The sequence below is a fragment of the Eptatretus burgeri genome, unplaced genomic scaffold, assembly GCF_056783735.1.
Source record: "Eptatretus burgeri isolate ZD-2024b unplaced genomic scaffold, Ebu_testis_v1 Ebu_testis_scaffold_36, whole genome shotgun sequence".
Taxonomy (NCBI): domain Eukaryota; kingdom Metazoa; phylum Chordata; class Myxini; order Myxiniformes; family Myxinidae; genus Eptatretus; species Eptatretus burgeri.
This window is the reverse complement of record NW_028221986.1, coordinates 9,391-31,986: the sequence shown is the minus strand read 5'-3', so window position 1 is coordinate 31,986 and position 22,596 is coordinate 9,391. Positions and strand designations below refer to the sequence as shown.

At 44.5% G+C, this 22,596-nt stretch overlaps 1 protein-coding gene across 5 annotated transcripts in view; it reads right to left on the bottom strand.

Annotated features, from left to right (window-relative positions):
* LOC147007725 (cadherin-related family member 1a-like) overlaps positions 1-20,959 on the bottom strand; it is a 71,913-nt gene extending 50,954 nt beyond the window's left edge. For 3 of the 5 annotated variants that reach the window (XM_085866521.1, XM_085866522.1, XM_085866525.1), the window contains exons 1-4: positions 20,738-20,955; positions 16,330-16,499; positions 3,271-3,327; positions 2,073-2,156 (exon numbers count right to left, since the gene is read on the bottom strand). In XM_085866521.1, the coding sequence (XP_085722647.1) occupies positions 2,073-2,156; positions 3,271-3,327; positions 16,330-16,499; positions 20,738-20,843 (417 nt within the window). In that variant the 5' untranslated portion in view covers positions 20,844-20,955. Of the gene's footprint in view, positions 1-2,072; positions 2,157-3,270; positions 3,328-16,329; positions 16,500-20,737 lie in introns of all 5 variants that reach the window. The other 2 variants (XM_085866523.1, XM_085866524.1) reach the window with 2 other exon arrangements.
* Between the last annotated feature and the right edge of the window lie 1,637 nt (positions 20,960-22,596).

Genomic DNA, 22,596 nt, shown 5'->3' with positions numbered 1-22,596 from the left:
GTCTCCTTAACTCCGATACTATGAAACTTTGCATGCATACTAAGGTAACTCCAATCAAGTACATGAATGAAAATTGGGTGTTGGGTGTTGAGGTGAATTGAAAAAACCCTTTAGAAGATAATTAATGGCCTTATTTAATTATATCCTTGATCAAGGCTTCATCCTTGGTCAACCCCTTTGTCAGCCCACTCACTCTTCCTCGCTGAGGTCTTAATTCACCATTCATTTTTGCCTGCTAAACAATGCCTTGAAGTGGAACAGGCCGCAATGGTTTCTTAATGATGAAGCACTCAATTTTTTTTTTCACTTTCCTCACTCATATTATCAAATGCCTGATATTTTTCCCTGTAAATCACTTTATACATCACAATGCTTATAAACGCCCAAATATGCCAGTGTTCGTGCCTTTATTTCATTTCTGCTAATGCGATAAGCTGTATAATCTCTTAACCTGAGCAAAATTTCAAAATTTAAATTGCGGAATTTACCTTAGCAACAGTTCCGACTGCAAAAAAAAAGAAGAAGTGTTAATTTGTCCAATTCAGACACTGTTTGACATTCCGGGCATCTCCAAGTGTTCATGCATTTATTTAATTTCCACAGATGGGATAATCCCTAGAATCTCTTAATCTGGACCGAATTTCAAAATTTAAACTGTGGAATTGACATTAGCAGCAGTTCCGACTGGTAAAAAAAGAAAGTGTTAATTTGTCTAATTCGCACATTGACATTCCGGTCATCTCTGGGTGTTGTTTGTTATAACCGATCACTAATCACTTGCCAATTCAGCCGTTCCTTATGAACTGTTTTGTTTAAGTGCTTGGTTGAGTGTATATTAGTGCTGGGTGGATCGATTCCAAAGTACTCAATTTCAACTATTGAATCAAAAGGAATCAAGTAGTGAACCGGAATCGACATTGATTCGGAATAATTTATACTTCATAGAAAGAAACGTTTTTTTTCAGGGAAACTGTTTTTCATTCCTGTTGGGAATGCTCCAGTTACATATGGCCTGATGATGTATTAATTGAAAAGGAACACACCCCTAGGGCATCCCATTTTCAATATAGCATCAAAAGCAAATCACTCAAACAAGACATGCTCCAAGGGGTGTTCCTTTTAAATGAATAGCAAGACATTTAGAGTTGGCCGGTAAAGCGTGCAGATTGCTTTGCTCATGGACGCGTTGGCAACATCAGCTGATAAAGTTTTGACAACACATCATTCAAAAGGTCCAGAAGTGCAGTTTGTAACTACTTTGGGAAGGTAAAAGAAGACAGTCCAAAGTTACATGTTCACTTTGTTCAATAAACATTACTCATTACTATAATACATCCAATATGCTGAAACATTTGAAAACCAAACACTAGAGAGAGTACCTTCGAGTGATGGGTGAGAATGTAGATTCAAAGAAACCAAAGGATTACAATGAGTAAAAAATGTTTTCAGTGACAAAGCAATGAATTCCCTCACCACGGCAGGATAGCTGAGAGTTACGCACACTCGCCCTGAGCTGTCTAACCTGGGTTCAAATCCTGACTCGGCTATAAACTGTCATCTCGGTGTTTCACAGGCAGGGTGATTCATCAATGTGTGTGCCATTCCTAAGATGGACGTTAAACTGGGTGGCACATCCGCTGGAATTTGTCCCCCCACCCCCCTTTCTCCACTCCTCACGCTCCACTCCCCTCACCTCTCTCTCTCCCAAGTCCCACCCCTCTCCCTTCTCTCCCCTCCCCCCCTCTCTCTCTCCTACTCCCCCTCTATTAATATGCCTGTCAGCGAAGCGACGGGTTGTATTTGTGAGTACATAATAAATATCTCACCACTATTGACCTATATCCTGCCATTACATCATTAGGTATAGAATATGGAATGTGTATTGACATGTATTAAAATAAAGGAAACAGTGTATCCATATAACAGCAGTGCCAACATCATTTGCCAAAACATATTTTTTGCACTATACTTTGATGGACAGATTATAGAATTGTCTCATTATTCGAAAAGTTATCCATTCCTGGTACTCCAAATGTAACACGTTTGAAAATTAGTACTCATGCAAGCCTCACCTCTGACACATTAATGAGTGATGGTGATCCTTTGTCGAAAATCGGTGGGAAATCATTCACATCGAGCACATCAATCTTCATAATCTGTGATGGATTGGAAAGAATAAGTCATTGGACCACCTTCGTGTCTGCATTTAGAAGTAGAACGGCACTTGGTAGAGAGCACACATCCACCAGTCTGAACAGTTTACGTATTTTATCACACTGAAAGGCACGATCCGGATCTTCACCAAAATCGAATCGATTCTTCCTTGTCTCACACCCAACCTGTCCACCAAGTCTTGTCCGAATCCATCCATAAGTTTTTGAGATATCGTGCTAAATATCGTTTTTGGCCCTATCTCAATGGTGAAGAATCACTTCGAAAATTATATTAATCGGGATCCATAGCCGGATCTTCACCAAAAATAATTAATTCGTCCTTCTCACACACCAAACATGCCCACCAAGTTTCATTTGAATCTGTCCACAACTTTTTTGAGATATCCTGCTCACGGACAAACAGACATGAGTGAAAACATAACCTCCGTCCACCTTTAGTGGTGGCGGTAATAATGGCAAACTCAGTTATTTAAACGCGTGTAATGATGGCAAGAACAGGTGTTCCGAAAGGAAAGCAAATGTATACACAACATATATAAATATATATTTCCAGAGAAGGTCCTTTTACTGAGATATGTCAAAATTTGTGACAGGAGGGGTTTTAAGAACAAACATTTAATCAAGCCCTGCACCCCATGGAATAACACAGAACAGCAACCCCCAGCAATAAATGCTGAAAGACGGGTGCTCTGTTCAACGTCACTGTTATCATCATTGATACAAACAAAGCCTAGCATTCCAACCCCCAATCTATCAGTTTCTAATCGGATCGAGAATCAAACCAAGATGACGACAGCTCAGAGGAAAGTGTGCCACCTCTGTACCATACTGTCGGACAAGGCTGATATATTCCCAATGAAAATCATGTTTGTTCCCTGATTTTTATTAGGGAAGTGTAATTCATTGCAGAACAAAGACACATCACAATGAAGAAATCAATGCAAGACAATGAAATCCGAGGTTGTTGTCCCCATCATGTCTACAAACTGCTTGTATTGACAAATACTCAGATTACAAAAATATCGAAAACACCGTTTTTATTTCATTGTTCCACTGTTATCATTACCCATTTTACTACTCATAATACGTTACCTACCTTGGTAAGGTGTTCTTCGCAATTTACCTGTAACGTAACGTAACTCATATTCATAGTCTGCAAAAAAACACACTTTGTGGGTTACAATACATTTGAATACGATTACAGTAGAGCATGGAATCTAAGCCTTCATTGTTCTTTTCATCAAATGTTTATTATGGCCTAAAATTAACATTTCAAGGCTGCACATTCACAAATCAAACTCTCATTACATTATTATATTGATAAAGAAAGAAACAAGAAAGATGTTGTATATTGCAAAAATATGTACATATGTACATATATATATATATATATATATATATATATATATATATATATATATATATATATATATATATATGGATGCAGAAAGATGTGGAGCATCTATCACTTCCTGTCGATCGCAAGAGGATGTGTAAGCTCGACCAGAACAAGAGGTGTTTTTTTGTTTGTTGTTTGGTGTATTTTGTTGCTTCAGTGGTGATGCAGCGGGTGCAGGCAGTTGTGGTGCCGTGGGTGCAGGCAGTGGTGGTGCAGTGGGTGCAGGTAGTGATTGTGCAGGCAGTGGTGAAGGTGCAGCAATCGAAATTGGGAGGAATGAGGTTTGGGAGACACTTTTTGTGGGTGATGATACGATTAAATATTATGTTTGTGGGGTGGATGAAGGGATTTCATCAGAAAGATAGTGCACACAGGGGTGGTGCGTTGTTAATTAGTTAGGGAGTAAGAATAAGTTCCCGAGTATGTAATTGGCCCTCGATGATTTTTTCCCGATGTTTTATATTTCAAGATCGGCAATAAAGGGGGGGAAACATCCTTAAAACAACTACAAACAAACGTGCCGAGCAGGCAGAAGCCTCGCCTTAAAAGGGTGATGGTGGGCGAAGTTACGCCCCCGAGGCTGAGGATTGATCGGCGTGACGTTAGAGGCTAGCCAGGCGTGCCAAGCGGGTGGTGGCCCCACCTTCCCGGGTTTCGGGCGAGTGGACCACGCCCCTGAGGAGGAAACGGTGGTTTCGGCGATGTTAGTCAGTCAGAAGCGAGAGTTCAGGGTGAGTTCACGCACGAGGAGGACGGCACGATCCTTGTACTCGTGTTGAGGCGATTTGGCTCGCGTGGTAAAGCAAGATGCTGGCCTTTGGCTCTTGGTTGGGTTAGTGAAGACAATCGGTGCACAAAGCCGCTGCACTGGGTCTCTGAGCCTTGGTGTGGTGTTCCGCTCGCGGATTGCCTGGCATTCGTCTGTCCCTCAAAGAGAGAAGCAACCAGACGCCATTTTGTGCGAGTCTACACGTGCTGGTGGAAGTGCCTCGATTCCAAATTCCACAAAGACCAGCTCTGGGCCAACCGAAGTACAAGAACACTCGAAAGGAAGGGTTTTCTTTTTATTTTCTTTCCGCTTTGTCTGTATTTGAGTGTGTGAAGAGGTGCCGCCTCGACTGTAGGATTTATTTCCTTCATTATTATCATTACCTTTTGAATTATTGTTCTTTGTAAATATTTGTCTATTTTCATTAAATGTATTCCTTTTAAGAAGCTGTATCCGTATATTTGTAGTGGGGTTCGAGTATAAACCCCCACTGTGCTGTGTTCCTCCGCCTCTCCGCCATTGCGTCCCCTTCCCGCACGAGCATTAATATCCGAGTGTCGGCTGTAAGCCTTCAAGGGAGAAGCTTAGCCACCCGTACAGATAGTGGTTAAACCCCCTGGCCAAGACATTATGTCGATTCTTCATTCTGCAGGAAGGATCATAGACATAGAATTCTGTGCAGTTTTGAAGGAGAGGGAGTTAGGGACACTGAAAGAAGGGTAAACGATATTGTATCGGGTCACGGAAGGAAGAAGTTGGTTGTGGTTCGCCTTGGAGCAAATGATTGAGGGAAAGTTTACTCATAGGTTTTGAAAAAATAGATACAGGATATTGGGTAGGCAGCTGAAAGCAATGGATTGGAAGGTAATGTTTTCTGGGATTCTCCCAAGATTAGGAAACAATATAGAAATTATGAGCAGAGCAATCGACATCAACCAATGGCTGGAAGAATGGTGCAGGGAGGAAGGTTTTGCAATAAAGAAGCAGTGGGAATCATTTCGGGGACAAGGGGGGTGTTTCCAGAATGATTGCCGTAAGTTAAATAGAAAGGGGGTAGCAAGGTTTTCAATGGGAATTGAGGAAGGAATCCAGGCTTTTCTGGGTCAGCGGAGGGTGGGGAAGGTATTAAACAAGGAACGGATGATGTAATTGGGATGAGTAAGGCCAGGCAGGAAAATATAATTTCAGGAAGGGAAAAGTTAAACATATTCTTTCCAATGCCAGAAGTTTAAATAATAAGATAGAAGAGCTTGAAGCCAAAGTAGATAGCGAGGAGTACGATATAGTTTCAGTGAGTGAGACATTGTTTAAAGAGGAGAGTAATTGCAGGACAGGATTAGAAGGCTACAACGTGTATCGGTGTGATAGGAAGGAGGGAATAGGAGGAGTAGCAATCTGAGTAAAGGACAGTATTGCTTCAAGAGAAAAGGGTGACATTAAGGAAGGAATTCATGTTGAGGATTCTGTATGGGTAGAGATTAGAGATTGTAAAAACAGTAAGATACTGGTAGGATGCTTTTATAGGGCTTGGGGTGTGAAGGAAGAGGAGAAGGAGGAGTGCATGAAGGATTCAAAAGGACATGTGGTAAGGGAAGAGTATTGATTATGGGGGATTTTAACTTGCCAGGGATAGATTGGGTCCAGGAACAGGGAAAGGGCAGAGCGGATGAGGATTTCCTAGTTTTAGTCCAGGATTGCTTTTTTAACCCAGTTTGTAGATAAGCCATGAGGGGGAGTGCAGTGTTAGACCTTTTAAGTAACGATCCCAATATGGTGGAGGAGGTGGAGGGAGGGGAGCATTTTGGAGCAGGTGACCATAACATTGTGTGTGCAAAGATTCTGTTAAGGGTTAGAGTTCAGGATCGTAGAGTTAGGCTCTTAGATTTCAGGAAGGCAAGTTATGAGGGTTTGATGAGAGAGTTGGGTGATGTGGATTGGGAGAAGCTAAGAATAAGACAATCAGCATCAGAAAAATGGGAAACATTCAAGGAGAAAATGTGTAGAGTGCAGAGTAAGTACATTCCAATGAGGTGTTAAACCAGAAGCAGAAAGAGACCAGGGTGGTTGAGTAGTGAGATAACGAACGCTATTAAGGAGAAACAGAAGGCATTTATTAGGTTTAAAATAGGACTGGAGTTAGATTTGTATCACTATCGGAGTAAACAGAGACAAGTGAAGAAAATAACTCGGCAAGCCAAAAGAGAGGATGAGAAGAACATGGCTAAGAATATTAAACATAATAGCAATGATTTCTTGAAGTATATCAGGGTAAAAGAACAGGTTAGGACCAGTTTGGGCTCATTGAGGAATAGCTCCGGGGGAGTGGTTAGTGATGAAAGTGAGATGGCAGGCTTATTAAACAGGTATTATGCTTCAACTTTTTCACAAAAACAGTCAGGAGAATTTCCAATAGCTGAGAGTATCGATCGAGGAGGTGAGGAAGGGGTTTTACAGAAGATCCAGGTTTGAGTGGAGGAAGTAAAGGAACAGCTGGGTAATGTAAGAGTAGATAAGGCTCCGGTCCAGATAATATGCACCCGAGAGTATTGAGGGAGGTGGCTGAGCAGGAAAGCAAGATGTTAACGGATATTTTTCAATAGCTCACTGGAGTCAGGAGAGGTACTGGAGGATTGGAGAGTCGCAAATGTAACACCATTATTTAAGAAAGGACTAAGAGAATAATTGGGGAACTACAGACCTGTTAGTTTGACTTCAGTTGTGGGGAAGGTGTTGGAGATATTAATTGGGGACTAGATGAGGAATCATTCATAAAAATACAAACAAATTAAAGGTAGTCAGGATGGGTTTACCAAAGGTAGTTCCAGTCCAACAAATTTTTTAGAGTTCTATGAAGCAGTGTCTGATTGGGTGGATGAGGGAATGGCCATGGACATCGTATATCTAGACTTAAAGAAACATTTGATAAGGCAGCACATCAGAGGTTGGTAGCCAAGTTGAGGGCTTGTGGAGAGGCTGGTCGGGTGGCTAATTGGATTGCAAACTGGCTTAGTGATAGGAAGCAAAGATTGGCTGTGAGTGGGAGGATGTTTTGCTGGGAGGAAGTCGGAAGTGGGGTACCTCAGGCATCGGTACTCAGACCATTACTATTCATTATTTACATCAACGATTTGGATAATGGGGTAAAAAGTAAGCTTTCCAAATTTACAGATGATACAAAGCTTGGAGGTAAGGTGGATAGCTGAGGGGGTGTTGATCAGATTCAGGAAAGTATTGATGCTTCCATAGACTGGGCAAAAGACTGGCAGATGTCATTTAACCTGAGCCAGTGTAAGGTGTTGGGGATGGGAAAGAACAATGAAAATGGAGATTGTATGATACAAGGGGTAATTTTGGAGCGTGTCACACAGGAGAAAGATCTGGGGGTGGGAATAGATACGGGAGGTAAGCAGACAGCACAATGCCAGGCAGCTCTCGGTAAAGCAAATAGGGTTTATGTTGTATTCAGAGGGGGATCATTTATAAATAAAAAAAAAGTGGTGTTAACATTGAATAGGAATTCAGTGAGGGCCACATCTAGAATATTGTGTGCAGTTCTGGTCACCCCAACTCAGGAAGGAAATAGCTACCACGAAGAGGGTTCAGCACAGGGCTACAAGATTGATTCTGGGCCCAGCTAGACTCAGCTCTGAGGTGAAGGAGACAGAGCTTTCAGGTCAGGTATGGGAGCATGTGCCAGAACAGCGCGTCGCTGCATCCACTTTCTGCTGGTACTCCAGGGGCCTCCGTCTGGCCATCCCCCAGGCAGATGCAAGGCCCATCCCCATCTCCTTGAGATGATGGTCAACCTGCTGCAACCATGAGGCACGTGGTCGGCCCACTGGCCTCCTCCACTCATGAGACTCCCTCGCTGAGAGAATCTGGTGAGCAGGATCAGCGTCAGGAAAACGAGCCACATGTCCATACAGCCGCAACTGACGCTCACGGACTATGCAGGTAACAAATCTCATCCGAGTCTCTCTCAGCAACCGCTCGTGGGACACAAAATCCGACCAGCGATAGCCAAGGATTCTCCGAAGAGACCTGGTACCAAAGGAATTAAGTCTCCGTCTCAGATCCTTGGTCAGAGTCCAAGTCTCGCACCCATAGAGCAAGACTGGAAGTACCAAGGACCTGAAGACTCGGACTTTCGTCCTCCCACACAGATACCAGCAGCGCCACACCCCATGATCCAGTGAATCCATGACTCCCCAGGCCCGACCCAGACGTCTATTGACCTATGACTCGCAGCCAGCAGAGACATGAATATCACTGCCAAGGTAAGTGAATCTCTCCACGACCTCAACATCCTCACCACAAACAGACACAGACAGGACAGCAGCATCCAAGATGTCACCGAAAGCCTGGATCTTGGTTTTGACCCAAGAAACCCGTAATCCCAACGGCTCTGACTCCTCATTCAGCACCTCGAGGGCCCCCAAGAGGATGTCTAAAGTCTCCGCAAAGATGACTGCATCATCTGCAAAATCAAGGTCCGAGATCTTGACATTGCCAAACGATGCACCGCAACTTGATCTCTCCGACATCCTCCCTAAAATCCAGTCCATACAGGTGCTGAAAAGTGTGGGGGCCAGTACACACCCCTGACGAACTCCAGTAACAACTGGAAATAAGTCAGAGATGGTACCACCACACTTCACAGCACTCTCAGTACCAGAGTAGAGTTCAGACATCAGATCGATCAGTTTTAGTGGCACCCCACGAAGACCAAGAATCCTCCAGAGGACATCCCGATTCACTGAATCAAACGCTTTACAGAGATCAACATAGGCTGCAAGCAGCCCCTGCCGAAACTCTCGTCTGCGTTCGGTGAGGACACGAAGTGCAAGGATACGGTCAATCGTTGACCTCTTTGGTGTAAAGCCTGACTGCTCTGGACGCTGGTGCTCAAGCAGATGGTGGCGAACCCTATCAAGAATTATCCGAGCAAAGACCTTGCCCGGCACTGAGAGCAGCGTCACCCCTCGGTAGTTGTTGCAGTCTTGGCGATCACCCTTCCCTTTCCAGAGCGGGACAACAAGGCCCCTCTTCCAGTCAGTTGGGATGATGCCTGTGTTCCAGGCAGAGCACAAAACTGCATGCAACGACACGAGTGCAGCATTTCCACCAGCCTTGAGAAGTTCAGCATGGATGCCACAGATCCCTGGAGCTTTGCCCCGTTTCAACTGGTTCACCGCAGCCCGTGTTTCCACAAGCGAAGGTGGACCACAGTTGATTCGAGGGTCAGCAACAGGGATTGTAACACCCTTGACGTCCAACTCGACAGTTGGGGGATCAGCCTGGTGCAACCGCTCAAAGTAACCGGCCCAGCGGGCCTTCACTTCAGACTCCTCTGTCAAGAGCCTACCACTCTCTGCTCGAACTGCAGTGCTCCGAGGGATGGGCTTGGATGAACGTAATGCGCGAATTCCCCTGTAAGCGGGACGAGAATCACCTGTTCACAGGTGATGCTCTGCCCCTCACAGATTCCTCGCACATAGGCCTCCTTGTCCACCCTCAGTGCACGTACAGTTTTACGCCTCAGTTCCCTGAACAGCTCAGCTCTGCCATTAAGCCTGGCCCTGCGACTCTGGTCAATGGTATCCAGTGTCCCTTGAGAGACAAAATTCTTCTTTGCCCTGCGGTGAACTCCAAGGCATCCACCGGCAACATCAAGGGCGGTGGTCTTGAAGGAACTCCACAACTCTTCAGGACCCCCCAAAGCACCCAGACCCCCCTAGTGTCCACTCAGCCTGTTCGCAAACTCCTCAGCTACTCTCTCATCCCTGAGCTTGGCAACATCCAGCCTCGGCTGGGATGGTACCATTCTCCAGGATTTAAGGTGCAGCTTTAGAGTTGCTACAACAAGCCTGTGGTCAGTATTGAGGAACTGAGCACTCCGGTAGACCCTGCAGTTCTGGATCATCCTCCAACGACCGTCAATGAGGACATGGTCAATCTCCTTTGCCACACCGCCAGCGTTGGAATACAAAGTCCAGCGATGAGCTTGTGGGCGCTGAAACCATGAACCAGCCACCCTAAGTCCATGACTTCTTGCAAAGTCAAGGAACTTAGTGCTATTCTGGTTCATAGTTCCTGACCCATGGGGACCAACACACACCTCATAACCATCCCTATCAGTTCCAGTCGATGCATTGAAATCCCCCAAGACTAGAAGTGTATCTCGTCTGGGGCACTGATCAACCACAGACTCGAGTGTGGCGTAGAATGCATCCTTCACGGTGAGATCACTCGCCTCAGTCGGAGCATAAACAGAGACCAGGGAAATGACACCTAAGGAGTGACGAATCCTTAATCTCATAATGATGATAGGAGGGAAACCACGGGGTAACATCCCTGGGTCAGATTGCGAGAGAGTGTGTCGGTGTTACCTCAATTATCATTGGGGTCAGCTTATTGGACACAGCTACAGCAACTCCTTGGGTATGGTAACCATCAGAGCGACCAGACCAATAGTAGGTGTAACCACCCACCATTATCTCGCCGCAATCCGGTCTCCGAACCTCAGAGAGAGCTGAAATCCCGATGTCCAAACGCTTGAGCTCAGATGATAACAGAGACAGGTGATCATCCTCTCTTAGGGATAGGACATTCCAGGCACCCACCCGAAGGGACCGCCTCAGGTTAACCCAAGGAGACCGCCGTCTGGTGGACGACACCTCAGCACCACACTCTCCCGCAATCTGACCCAGGGATGTTACCCCGTGGTTTCCCTCCTATCATTAAAGATTGGGGGTCCCGAAGGCTTTGCCCCAATCCCGTCATCCGGTGAGCTGCCCTGCGAAGGGAAGCTGCGCAGGAGGTACTCCCACGGAGTGGGTTTTCAGATTTTTTTGCGATTTACGGAATGAAAGGTTTTACGGTGGCCGGAGTGCAAATCCTGCCACCAACCTCCTAATAAGAAGTGACCCAACTGCAGGAGGACGTCCGCAGACACAGTTGGGCACTAGATATGGATGGCCGTTGGCTCACAAGGAGCTCCTCTGCCCTTTGACAGGTTTTGTTTTTAATCCTGCTGGGTGTCCATATCCAAACACCCCCCTCACCAGAAAACCTGGTGGGGGAGACTGTTTAGTCGCCGACAACCCGACCATGGAACAGGTTAGTACAGGTTTACATGGTACCTGTAGCAGGTCTCAGATCTAACCTGACCGGACATTAAGGTCAGCGAGCTTTATACACTAGAAAGGAGGCGGTTCCGAGGAGATATGATAGAGATGTTTTAGATAATGAAGGGTATAGACTTAAGTGCAGAAGAATTATTCAACCGAATACAGTGATAGGACCAGGGGCCACAGCCTGAGAGCAAAGAAGAGAGTGAAGACGGTCGTAAGGTTCGGGACTTTTACTCAGAGAGTGCTTAATGCATGGAATGGTTTCCCTTTAAAGGTAGTGGCAGCAGAAACAGTAGATAAGTTTAAATTGGAATCAGATAGGTACCTGGAAGTTCTGGAGATAGGGTGTCTCGGGATGTTGGCAGAACTTTTCGGTAGTTTGAGCATTGATGGGTGATTGTGTGCATGTGTATGGAGTGCTGTTTTTGGGGGTCTCATCAAGGGGTGTTGCCTGGTTGGTGTGTGTTGTTTTTACCCAAGTCCATGCCCCCTCCCCTGATAAGAAGGAAAGAAAATAAAGAAACTACCAAAAAAACCCCACAAAAAAAGACGACGAAAAAATAAAAAACATTTTGCATTTTCTTATTTGATCTTGTGTTGATAAATTAGTGTGGAGTTGATTTAGCGCAGATATGATGGGCTGAATGACCTCCACCTGTATCTAATTTCCTTGTGATAGCACAATTCTTGTGAGATCCAATTAAACAACAGTTGGCATGGAAACAGCAATTTGGTGAAATTTTACCTCTCAAGTGTTTTACATGATTGATTGGTATGCACAACGAATTTGGCTGATACGTGCTCTAATTGCAGAGCAATGGGTGTTTTTTTTATTTTTGTATACATAGTCGAGGCTCCTAGAAAAGCTGGTACACTTTGCGGATTAGGATGTAACGGATAACAGGATGCAAAATATGCGTGAATGTGATGGACAAGATAAACACAGAGGTTGCATGGGGTGGACAATATGGATAGAGAAGGAAAATACAAGGAGGGAAAACTGGAAAATTGTGAGAAGGGATATGGATGTGGTTAATGAGGGTAGAAAAGATCGTGGTTTTGGATTGGGGGAGATCTGAGATGGCGATGAACAGCCGTCTTGAAAACCTGGAGTGAAGAATGAAATTGAAGAGGACGTGGAAGTTGATTCCACAGGTGGGGAAAAAAAAGAACAAATGAGTGGAGGTGAGCAGTGATTCTGGATTTAGGTAGTTTCACCCAGAAGGTGAGTGATGGTAGACTGTGTCAGCCCTGCAGAAAGCTGGGGGGGTGGAGGAAGGTGAGGGGACAAAGCATGGAAAGCGCAAGGGGATGCAAAACCAGAAAAGAGGTAGAAAATAGAGAGACCACCGACATATCTGCGATGGTGGAGTGATATGCCCATAGATTCAGCTTCATTGCGGGAGATTAAAATAATCTTGAAGGCGTTGGTTTCCACGGTGCCAAGATAAGCAAGATGTGAAGCAGGGGAGTCAACCCAGAGGGGAGAACAGTACTCCATCAAGCTGCAGATGAAAGCCTTAGGTGGATATGAGTCCCGGTGTGACAAGGAAAGACTTTGTACGATGGAGGATGGCCAGTTGGCAGCTAGCTTTGGAGTCCAACTTTGAATTGTGGTTTATCCAAGAGAGATCATGGCTGACACTGAGATCCAGTAGTTTGAATGACTGAACTTCCTCAAAAGGATTGGTAAGAAAATAGATAGGAGGGTTTTCCAGATGGTTCTTTCGGAGAGAGATAGTGAGAGTGTGAGATTTGTCAAAATTGAAAGACATACGGTATTGCAAGTGTTTGATGAACATGTGATATTTTTCCAAGGTCTGAAGAGAGGGAAGAGGTTGCGGCCTGTCTGTAAGAAGGATGAGGGATGACACGGCAGAGGGTGGAGTCATCAGCAAATCGATAAAGAGGATTTTCCAGAGAGTCAGAGAGATCACTGATGCAGATCAGGAATAGGACTCGGCCCAGAACACTGCCTCAGGGCAATCCAGCCTTTTTTTTTTTTTTTTTTTTTTTTTTTTGTATACCTTGGTCGAGGCTCGTATGAGAGCTAACACACAACTCACAGCAAGGAGGCATGAGACAAGAGGGGTGGGAGTGGAAGGGACAAAACATTGGGGAACAGACACAGGTGAACTGTGGAAGGGAGAGGGATGGGGATGGGACGGGGAACATGGCGAGGAGAAGATGGACATTACAGGGACTTTCAGGAAGGAAAGCAGGAGAATTGAAGGAAGTGGGCTTGGGTGGATTATCGGGGGTAGAAAAGATCGAGGATTTGGATGGGGGAAGATAAGAGGTGGTGGTGAACAGCTGTTTTGAAAGCCTGGAGGGAAGAATGGGAAAGAATAGAGTGAGGAAGTTTATTCCAAAGGCGGGAAAAAGAGGAATGAAAGAGTGAAGATGAGCAGTGATTCGTGATTTTGGTAGTTTTACCAGAAGGGGGTTGTTGGCGGACCTTGAGCGCCCTGTGGAAATGTGGTTGGGACAAATCGCAGAGAGAGCAGGGGGGCAAGGCTGGAGAGGAGTCGGTAGAAGACAGAAAGACCACCGACCAACCTGCGGTGATTGAGTGAGAGGCCCAAAGACTCAGCTTCATTGCGGGAGATGCCAATGATCTTAAAAGCCCTGGTTTCGACAGCGTGAAGTCGAGAAAGGTGGGAGGCAGGAGCACCAGCCCAGAGGGGAGAGCAGTACTCCATCAGGCTACGGACAAAAGCTTTGTAAGTAGTCAGGAGCTCAAGAGGGCCGAGGAAGGACTTTGCACGACGGAGGATTCCCAGTCGGCGACTGGCTTTTGAGGCAAGGTTGGAAATGTGACTTTCCCAGGAAAGGTCATGGCAGATAGTGAGACCCAGAAGCTTGAAAGAAAAGACTTCTTCCAGAGGATTGTTGAGAAAGTGGATGGGGGGTTTTGTAAACGGTCCTTTCGAAGAGACATAGTGAGAGTGTGAGATTTGTGTGGATTGAAAGACATGTTCCACGTGTTGGACCAGTTTGTGATTTTATCCAGATCTGCAGTGAGCGAAGAAGCTGCTGCTTGCCGGTCTGAGGGATGACAGATGGTACGGCAGAGGGTGGAGTCATCGGCAAAGAGAAATAGAGGATTTTCCAGAGAGTCCGAGAGATCATTGATGAAAACCAGAAAAAGAACAGGGCCCAGAACGCTACCTTGAGGAACTCCAGCCTGCACAGGAAGAGGGGATGAAAGAACTCCATTTAGGGCCACACGTTGACTGCGACAGGAGAGGAAGTCTGCGAGCCATGAGTGGAGATGGCCTTGAATACCATGGGAAGAGAGTTTGGTGAGTAGGGCAGGGTGCCAGACTGTGTCAAAAGCACGTGATATGTCCAGGGATACGGCTCGGATTTCCTGTCTGGCATTGAGGACCTCCATCCATTGATGGGAGAGCAGTAGCAGCATATCCAGGGTAGAGTGACCTGGTCTGAAACCAAATTGATGATTGGAAATCAAGCCATTGGAGAAGAGGAAGGATTTCATGTCTAAAGCAATGATGGATTCCATAACCTTGCTGATGATTGGGAGAAGGCTGATTGGTCTGTAGTTACAGGGATCTGTTTTTGCACCTTTTTATGCAGGGCAGTGATGTTAGCAGATTTCCAAGCAGATGGCAGATGACCTTGGGAAAATGAGAGGGTGAATAGAACAGAGAGAGGGTGAGCAAGAGCAGAAGAGCAGGCTTTGAGGACACGTGGGCTGATGCCGTCTGGACCGGTTGCAGAATCTGACTCGAGGTTTGAAAGCAAGCTCTCCACCTTGTCAGGAGAAAAGGATACAGAGTCCAGGGACAGTTGGGTGCGACTGGGTAAAGTGGGTAGAGATAGTGATGGGTTTGGGACACAAGATTTAGCTGCAAACACCGAGTTTAGACATTCAGCTTTATCACGTGTGGAATCAGCAGTGCGGCCATTTGAGGTAAGGGAGGGGATGGAGGGGGAACATACACCAGAAACAGATTTGATTAAACGCCACCAGGATTTTGAGGAGGGAGAGAGGTCTGAGAGTTCAGACTTGAGATGAGAAAGATGTTGTTTTCTGGCTCTCCTGAGGGTAGATACACACTTGATAAAGCCTTGATAAGGAGAGGAGAGGAAAGGATTCCGTCGAGTGCCGCAGGTTGGTTACAAGAGTAGAGGAAGTCAGTAAGCCGCATATGGAGTTGGCCTTCGAGGCCATAGGCACAGAGTTTGGAGAAAAGGGTGGGATGCCAGACTGCATCAAAAGCTCAAGATATGTATGTCTGGAGAGACGGCCCTGATCTTACGTCTGACAGTGAGGGCCTCCATCTATTGTTGGATGAGTAGACTCCATGATGTTTGCACTCACAATAGATTACTATTCGATTGGAGAGTACCAAAATATAGGGTAAATATAGGGTAAATCCAATATGGTTTGGCAGCCATATTGGATTTACCCTCATGTGTGTGTATATTTTCAACCCAACGTGTCCACCAGGTTTCGTCCGAATTCGTCCACAACTTTTTGAGATATCGTGCTATGTATCGTTTATAGCCCAATCTCTCAATGGTGAAGAATCACTTTAAAAAGTTCTAGTCGTCGGATCCGGATCTGGCTCTTCACCAAAATCGAATCAGTTCGTTCTTGTCACACAGCGAACCTGTCCACAAAATTTCTTCCAGATCCATCCACAATTTTTTGAGATATCCTGCACACAGACAAACAGACAGACACGGGTGAAAATATGACCTCCTTCATTCACCTTCGATGGTGGAGGTAAATATGTCCTTTTATGCGATTCATCATATTAAGTTACTTTGCTCAACCAAAATAAATAAAATCACAAGAATTACTTGCACTTTGAACTCCCTTACCGAGCGATTCAAACGTTTTTCATCGGTTACAATAATGTGATGTCCATCCCATCTGAAAATGCTTGATTCAAACGACGGGTTTTTGCACACAGGATCAGTGCAATTAACACGTGTGCCATTTGGAGAATGTTCCACAATTTCGCATCCTGCAGGGTACCATGCTGCACCACCTAAGGGAAAGGGTCAGAGATTTTTTTGAATGAGAAAGTTGGGAAATCAAACAATGACAAAATATGAAAAAACATCTCTATATACAGTATACAAGAACGAGGTGTGTGTGTGTGTGTGTGTGTGTGTGTGTGTGTGTGTGTGTGTGTGTGTGTGTGTGTGTGTGTGTGTGTGTGTGTGTGTGTGTGTGTGTGTGTTGTGAGAAAGAGAAAGGCTGTTGGTTGTTATATCTCCATACGCGGGGAACAGAGTCCTCCCGAGTCTCGAAGTATCCTCCTCCGTTTCGGTGAGGGGGGGTCATGATTCATGGACCAAGTTGTGAAGTTTTCTTCTTCTCAAAGTTTTGTTCTGAGGGCTCTTTTCAGTTGATTGAGCACGTAGCAGCCTCCAACTGCAGTCGTTTGTATAAATTTTCCCAGGGATGGGTTTTTTTTTTAATTTTGATGAGGTTCTTCTTCATCATTCGCGTTACTTCAGTTATCACTGGTACAATTTCGGTGCTCTTCAGATTCCAGGATCTTTTCATTTCATTCTTGAGCTCTTGATATTTGGTCATTTTCTTGATTTCTGCATTGTTTAGGCCAAAATCACTGGCTAATGACACCGGAATTAACGCTTTCTTTCCTTTTTTCATACCTGAGTACTATATCTGGTCGCAATGCTTTGTTTTCTATGTTCACGTTCGATGGAATCATCAGGTCGTATGTGAGCGTTACTTCCTTGTTCTGAATGATCACTTTTGGTTCACGTTTCTGTGAGTTTTGTGGAAATGGGAGATTGAGACTTTTGCAGATGTGCCAGTGGATTACTCAACATACCTTGTTGTGCCTTTGGGTGTACAGCTGTTCTGACATGAGCTTTTTACATCCCAATAGGATTTTTACATCCCAGGCTGTGGACAATTTGGTTCTTCTCGTTTTACAGTGTTCGAGTATGGCCTTGTTTAGTAGTAGTGTTACGAATCTGGCAGCCATGAGCACTCAACATTCAGGTCCCAAAGTTAGTTATGTCGATAAGTATGTGTACAGTTAGAATCCACCCCCTTCTGTCTAATGGGAATTACATGTGTGCGCTAATGATTATTTTATAGTTAGGATTTTTAAATCACCAACAACGACAACAACAACAACACTCTGCTCGTGGCATTCTTCGCACGCTCGCTGGCATGCGGGCGTGTGCGTGGGCGGAATTCCATATCCCAGGTGGTGTGGATTTCACACCAAATATGGTCACAGAGCGTTTCGTTCTGGCTTGGTGCCAAATAGGCTTGGCTTGGCATATGCGTCATTTTCCACCCAATGGGCGACGTGGATCAAAGCCGGGGCAGTCCTTGTCAAGAAGGCGGAGCCGCGACATGCCGTCCACCCAATGAGAGCAGGCGACGGGGGAGCGGACCATGCCCCGAAGGAGGGAAGAAAGGATTAATGATTGCGTCCTGTCTGCTCAAGCGCGTTTTCTGTCTGGGTCTGCGGCTGACTGCATCCCGCGCGTCAGAGGCGTCTCGTCTGGCACATTACAACAAGCGGTCGACCATCTCATCACGGGAGATCACCTCGTCTCGCTTCCTCTGGGTTCGGCTGCCCTGGTCCGTTCTTTGGCAACTGGTGCTACGGGAAGGTGCGGACGTCAAGCTGTGCGAACGCGGCCAGGTAGCCAGCACGTTCTCTTCCCTCAGCTCATCTTCCGTCCGAGCTGAAGGGGCAATAAAGACCTCAAGGTCCATCTCTTTCTGGGTATTTGTGTGTGCGTGTGTCCGTGGGCCCTGTCTCCAAGTAGAATTGTTTAAGGAATTGCTTGTATATTTGATACCTTTCTTTATTCGTGATAACTCTGCTCTGTGTTCCCTCCCCAATTATTGTTAATAAATATCCCTTTTGTTGAATGTACCAGCTCGTTCTTTGTCATTTCTGCCATTGGTTTGCCACAGTGCGATTTGGGGATTAGGAAGGCAGTTGTTGCCGTAATTGTTCATTTGGACCGACAGGCCTCGGTAACCATCCGCTCGGGTTACACACGGTTCGAGCACGGTAACGGCTCGTTCCGCTCGAGGCCTGCCGAGGGTGTGGTTCCCCGGTCGTTAGACTGCGTGGGTATTTAGGTATGTTGAAATTAGGCAATTAACTCTACCCCACGCGGTCAAATTATTGGCGAGTCATGGTCCTGTAAGGGACCCGTACCTTCGGACTTATCCGAGGTTCACGACCTATATTCCGGTGTGTTCGGTGGAGCCGACTCTACTGCTCCCCCTAGCGGTCGTTCTCGCCATCGATACCCGGCCCCACAACAGTAGGTCATCTATAGTTCCAGAGCATCCTCTTTTACATCCTCTTTGTTCTGTTAAGTGGTGAATCATCATTTCAGTGATGGTTTCTGTCAGAAGTTTGAATATTATTGGTCGATACTTGTGAGGTAATTGGGTTTCCTCTGATTTTGGGATGAGGAAGGTGTTACCCTCTTTGAGCTATCCATCCATTATCCCCCCTTGGATAAGTTAGTTGAATGCTCAAGCATAGTAATTGTGTCGAGCATGTAGTTGCTTTATAGTACAGCAGTTATTTCACAAAATCATTCAAATTATGCAACAAGTGTAAAATTTAACATAATGATAGGTTTTTATTTATTTCCCAATGATGGAGACGGAGCCACTTGGAAATATAACTTTGAACATGTTTTTGAGGCATCATTCAAAATGGCTGCCTCTGCATCAAAGTTATCACTCCAATATTGATAGTTTCTCTGTCTTAGAAGCTTTAAATCATTTGAAAATGGCTCAGAAAAAAAAAAAATTGGTTATGAAGGCTTCACATCACCTAACCAGTATTGTTGGATGAATGTACCCGAAGGTTGGTTAATAAGATATGTCGGCCCAAACAGAAAATACATGAATTTTGTCATCAGCTTACATGTGGAGCAGATATATATATATATATATATATATATATGCATTTTGAGTCATGAATACTGTCTCAAATGGATGAACATTGATAATAATTGGTAAGATGAACATGAAGACCACGAAGAGGCATTGCCATCATTGCACGTTGTGCCACTGGTGTCAAGATTTCTGGCAAGTCTGGATCTGTAGACACCGGTACAAGTGGGCAGGTGCTGACAATAGTGTATACTTCCACCAGAAAGGTAGGAAGGAGCTCGTGGGTTATCACTGGAATACATATATACATATATATATATATATATATGCATATACATATATATATATATATATATATATATGTATATGCATATGCATATGCATATATGTATATCCAGCATTTACAGGGTGTCCATAAAGTCCCTTTACAATTTAAAAAATTTATTTCAAAAGCAAATGAATAGATAAACCTGTGGAAATTATTACAAAATGAGGAATAGATATTGAAGTTTTTTTCCTCATTTAATACACTTCTATATGGGCACCATTAGTTGCACGAAGCACATCAAGACGGTATAAATTAAAAATTATAGAGACTTTATGGACAAATCCTCTGTATATATATATATATATATATATATATATATATATATATATATATATATATATATATATATATATATATATATATATATATCAGATCAATCGGAAGAAAATTGCTGATTTGTGACCTTGACCTTTGGACCCAGTGATCTCAAAAACAATAACCTTCGAGCTCGTGACAACCTCAACCTGTAAAATTGTGACCTGTAGGCAAATTCCATTCAGACAAACAGATAGACAGACAGAATAACAGATCAGACCAACGAATATACTGAATCTTCGATTTCACAAGTAACAAGCAAACCCACAAACAAATAGATACTTCTCGAATTATATGTAGGATGATCATTACATTGTACCATAAATAAGAGTAATTTCACCAGGAAATTATAACACTCGACTCCTCTCTCCTCTCCCTCCCCAATATTTTATTGAATATCATACGTTTAAGTCACTGCCATTTTGCAATCAGCACATTGTCATCAGTTAAAGGAAGAGGAATAGTGGTTGTGGAAATCATGTACCGTGAAGCAGAAAGTGCAAAGTCAAGTGGAAAGAGAAGTGTCAGTGATCAGTTACAGATTATATGACCAGGCCATAGTTTTTTCTCCATCATTGGCAGTAAAACAAAACATGTGACTTCATCAAATCGTTCATGCATCTTAGTTTAGGTCTTCATGTAAAGTGTTAAAATACAACATGAAAACAGAGAGTAATGTGGGGGGAGAGGGGAGGGGTTGGAAACGTTTAAAACTAATTCATTACCTGTTTTTATCAGGAATAGAGTCAAGACGAAAACCAGGTACTGTCTTGTCGTTACTTGTCCATACTTGTCTATCAATCTCCCTCTCGCATCCTTTTCTTTTTTCATCTTTCCTTTTGCGTTAGCTTTTGTAAGATTTTCCTCTCTCTCTTTCTTGAATCCCTTGATCTCCTCGCTGTGTCGCCCGACTCACTATCTCTGCACCTGTACTTTGCTCTCTGGGCAGGTGGGTTCATGGGGAGTGGCTCTGAGCAGAGGGTTGTAATCATCATGAAACGTGTACGACTGTACATGAGTGCACGTTTATTAGTTTGTTTGCTGGTGCAAGCTTTCATAACCACAAATGACAATTGTACATTGCTCTTTTCGATGGCCGTTCATGATAATTCCAAGTACAGTTCTCTATCACTGTCTCTGTCTCTCTCCAATACTGAACTTCTCCCATTTTGCTCATTTCTCCCCATAATATTCAATTCTTTTACGTTTGCTCATTTGCTTATCTTTCTTTTTTTTCGAACATCCATCTCTTTTAACATTAATTTCATTTATTTATCCCTATTTCACCACGTGCTTTAATATTACCATCTAGGCTACAGAGAAGCCTGGTGTACAATGGGTTGTTGGCTTGATTGTATCAACTAAACAAAGGGGCAATACCCCTGGGTGCTCATCTGATTGCGGCTGGATAAGATAAAAAGGTTACCACTGGTAGGCATGGATGACACAAAATATGTAACAGAAAAGAAAGGAAATACCTCTGGATTTGTTTTATTTTTAATTCTGTGAACAAACTTTGGTACATCACGGGTGATGAAAGTTATGGTCAAGTTTCATCGAAATTGTCTGTTTGGTTTTGGAGAAGAAAGCAAATACATATTTTGGGGGGAAATCCCCCCATAGAACCCCTTCGACCCTAATTTGTTTTAATGTCATGAACAAATTTTAGTACATCAAGGGTGATGAAAGTAGTGGTGAAGTTTCATCCAAATTGTGTGTGTAGTTTCTGAAAATATAGCAAATGCATATTTTGGGGGGCAATCCCCCACCCCCCACCTTGCAGACTTCCTGAGACCCAGATTTGTTTTATTGGCATGAATAATCTTTGGTACATCACGGGTGATGAAGGTAGTGGTCAGGTTTCATCGAAATTGTGTGTGGTATCAGAGAAGAAAGAAATCTGCTAACATCTGCTAACTTTGGAAATCTGCTAACTTTGGAAATCTGCTAACATCACTGCCCTGCATAAAAAAGGTGCAAAAACAGATCCCTGTAACTACAGACCAATCAGCCTTCTCCCAATCATCAGCAAGGTTATGGAATCCATCATCGCTTCAGACATGAAATCCTTCCTCTTCTCCAATGGCTTGATTTCCAATCATCAATTTGGTTTCAGACCAGGTCACTCTACCCTGGATATGCTGCTTCTGCTCTCCCATCAATGGATGGAGGTCCTCAATGCCAGACAGGAAATCCGAGCCGTATCCCTGGACATATCACGTGCTTTTGACACAGTCTGGCACCCTGCCCTACTCACCAAACTCTCTTCCCATGGTATTCAAGGCCATCTCCACTCATGGCTCGCAGACTTCCTCTCCTGTAGCAGTCAACGTGTGGCCCTAAATGGAGTTCTTTCATCCCCTCTTCCTGTGCAGGCTGGAGTTCCTCAAGGTAGCGTTCTGGGCCCTGTTCTTTTTCTGGTTTTCATCAATGATCTCTCGGACTCTCTGGAAAATCCTCTATTTCTCTTTGCCGATGACTCCACCCTCTGCCGTACCATCTGTCATCCCTCAGACCGGCAAGCAGCAGCTTCTTCGCTCACTGCAGATCTGGATAAAATCACAAACTGGTCCAACACGTGGAA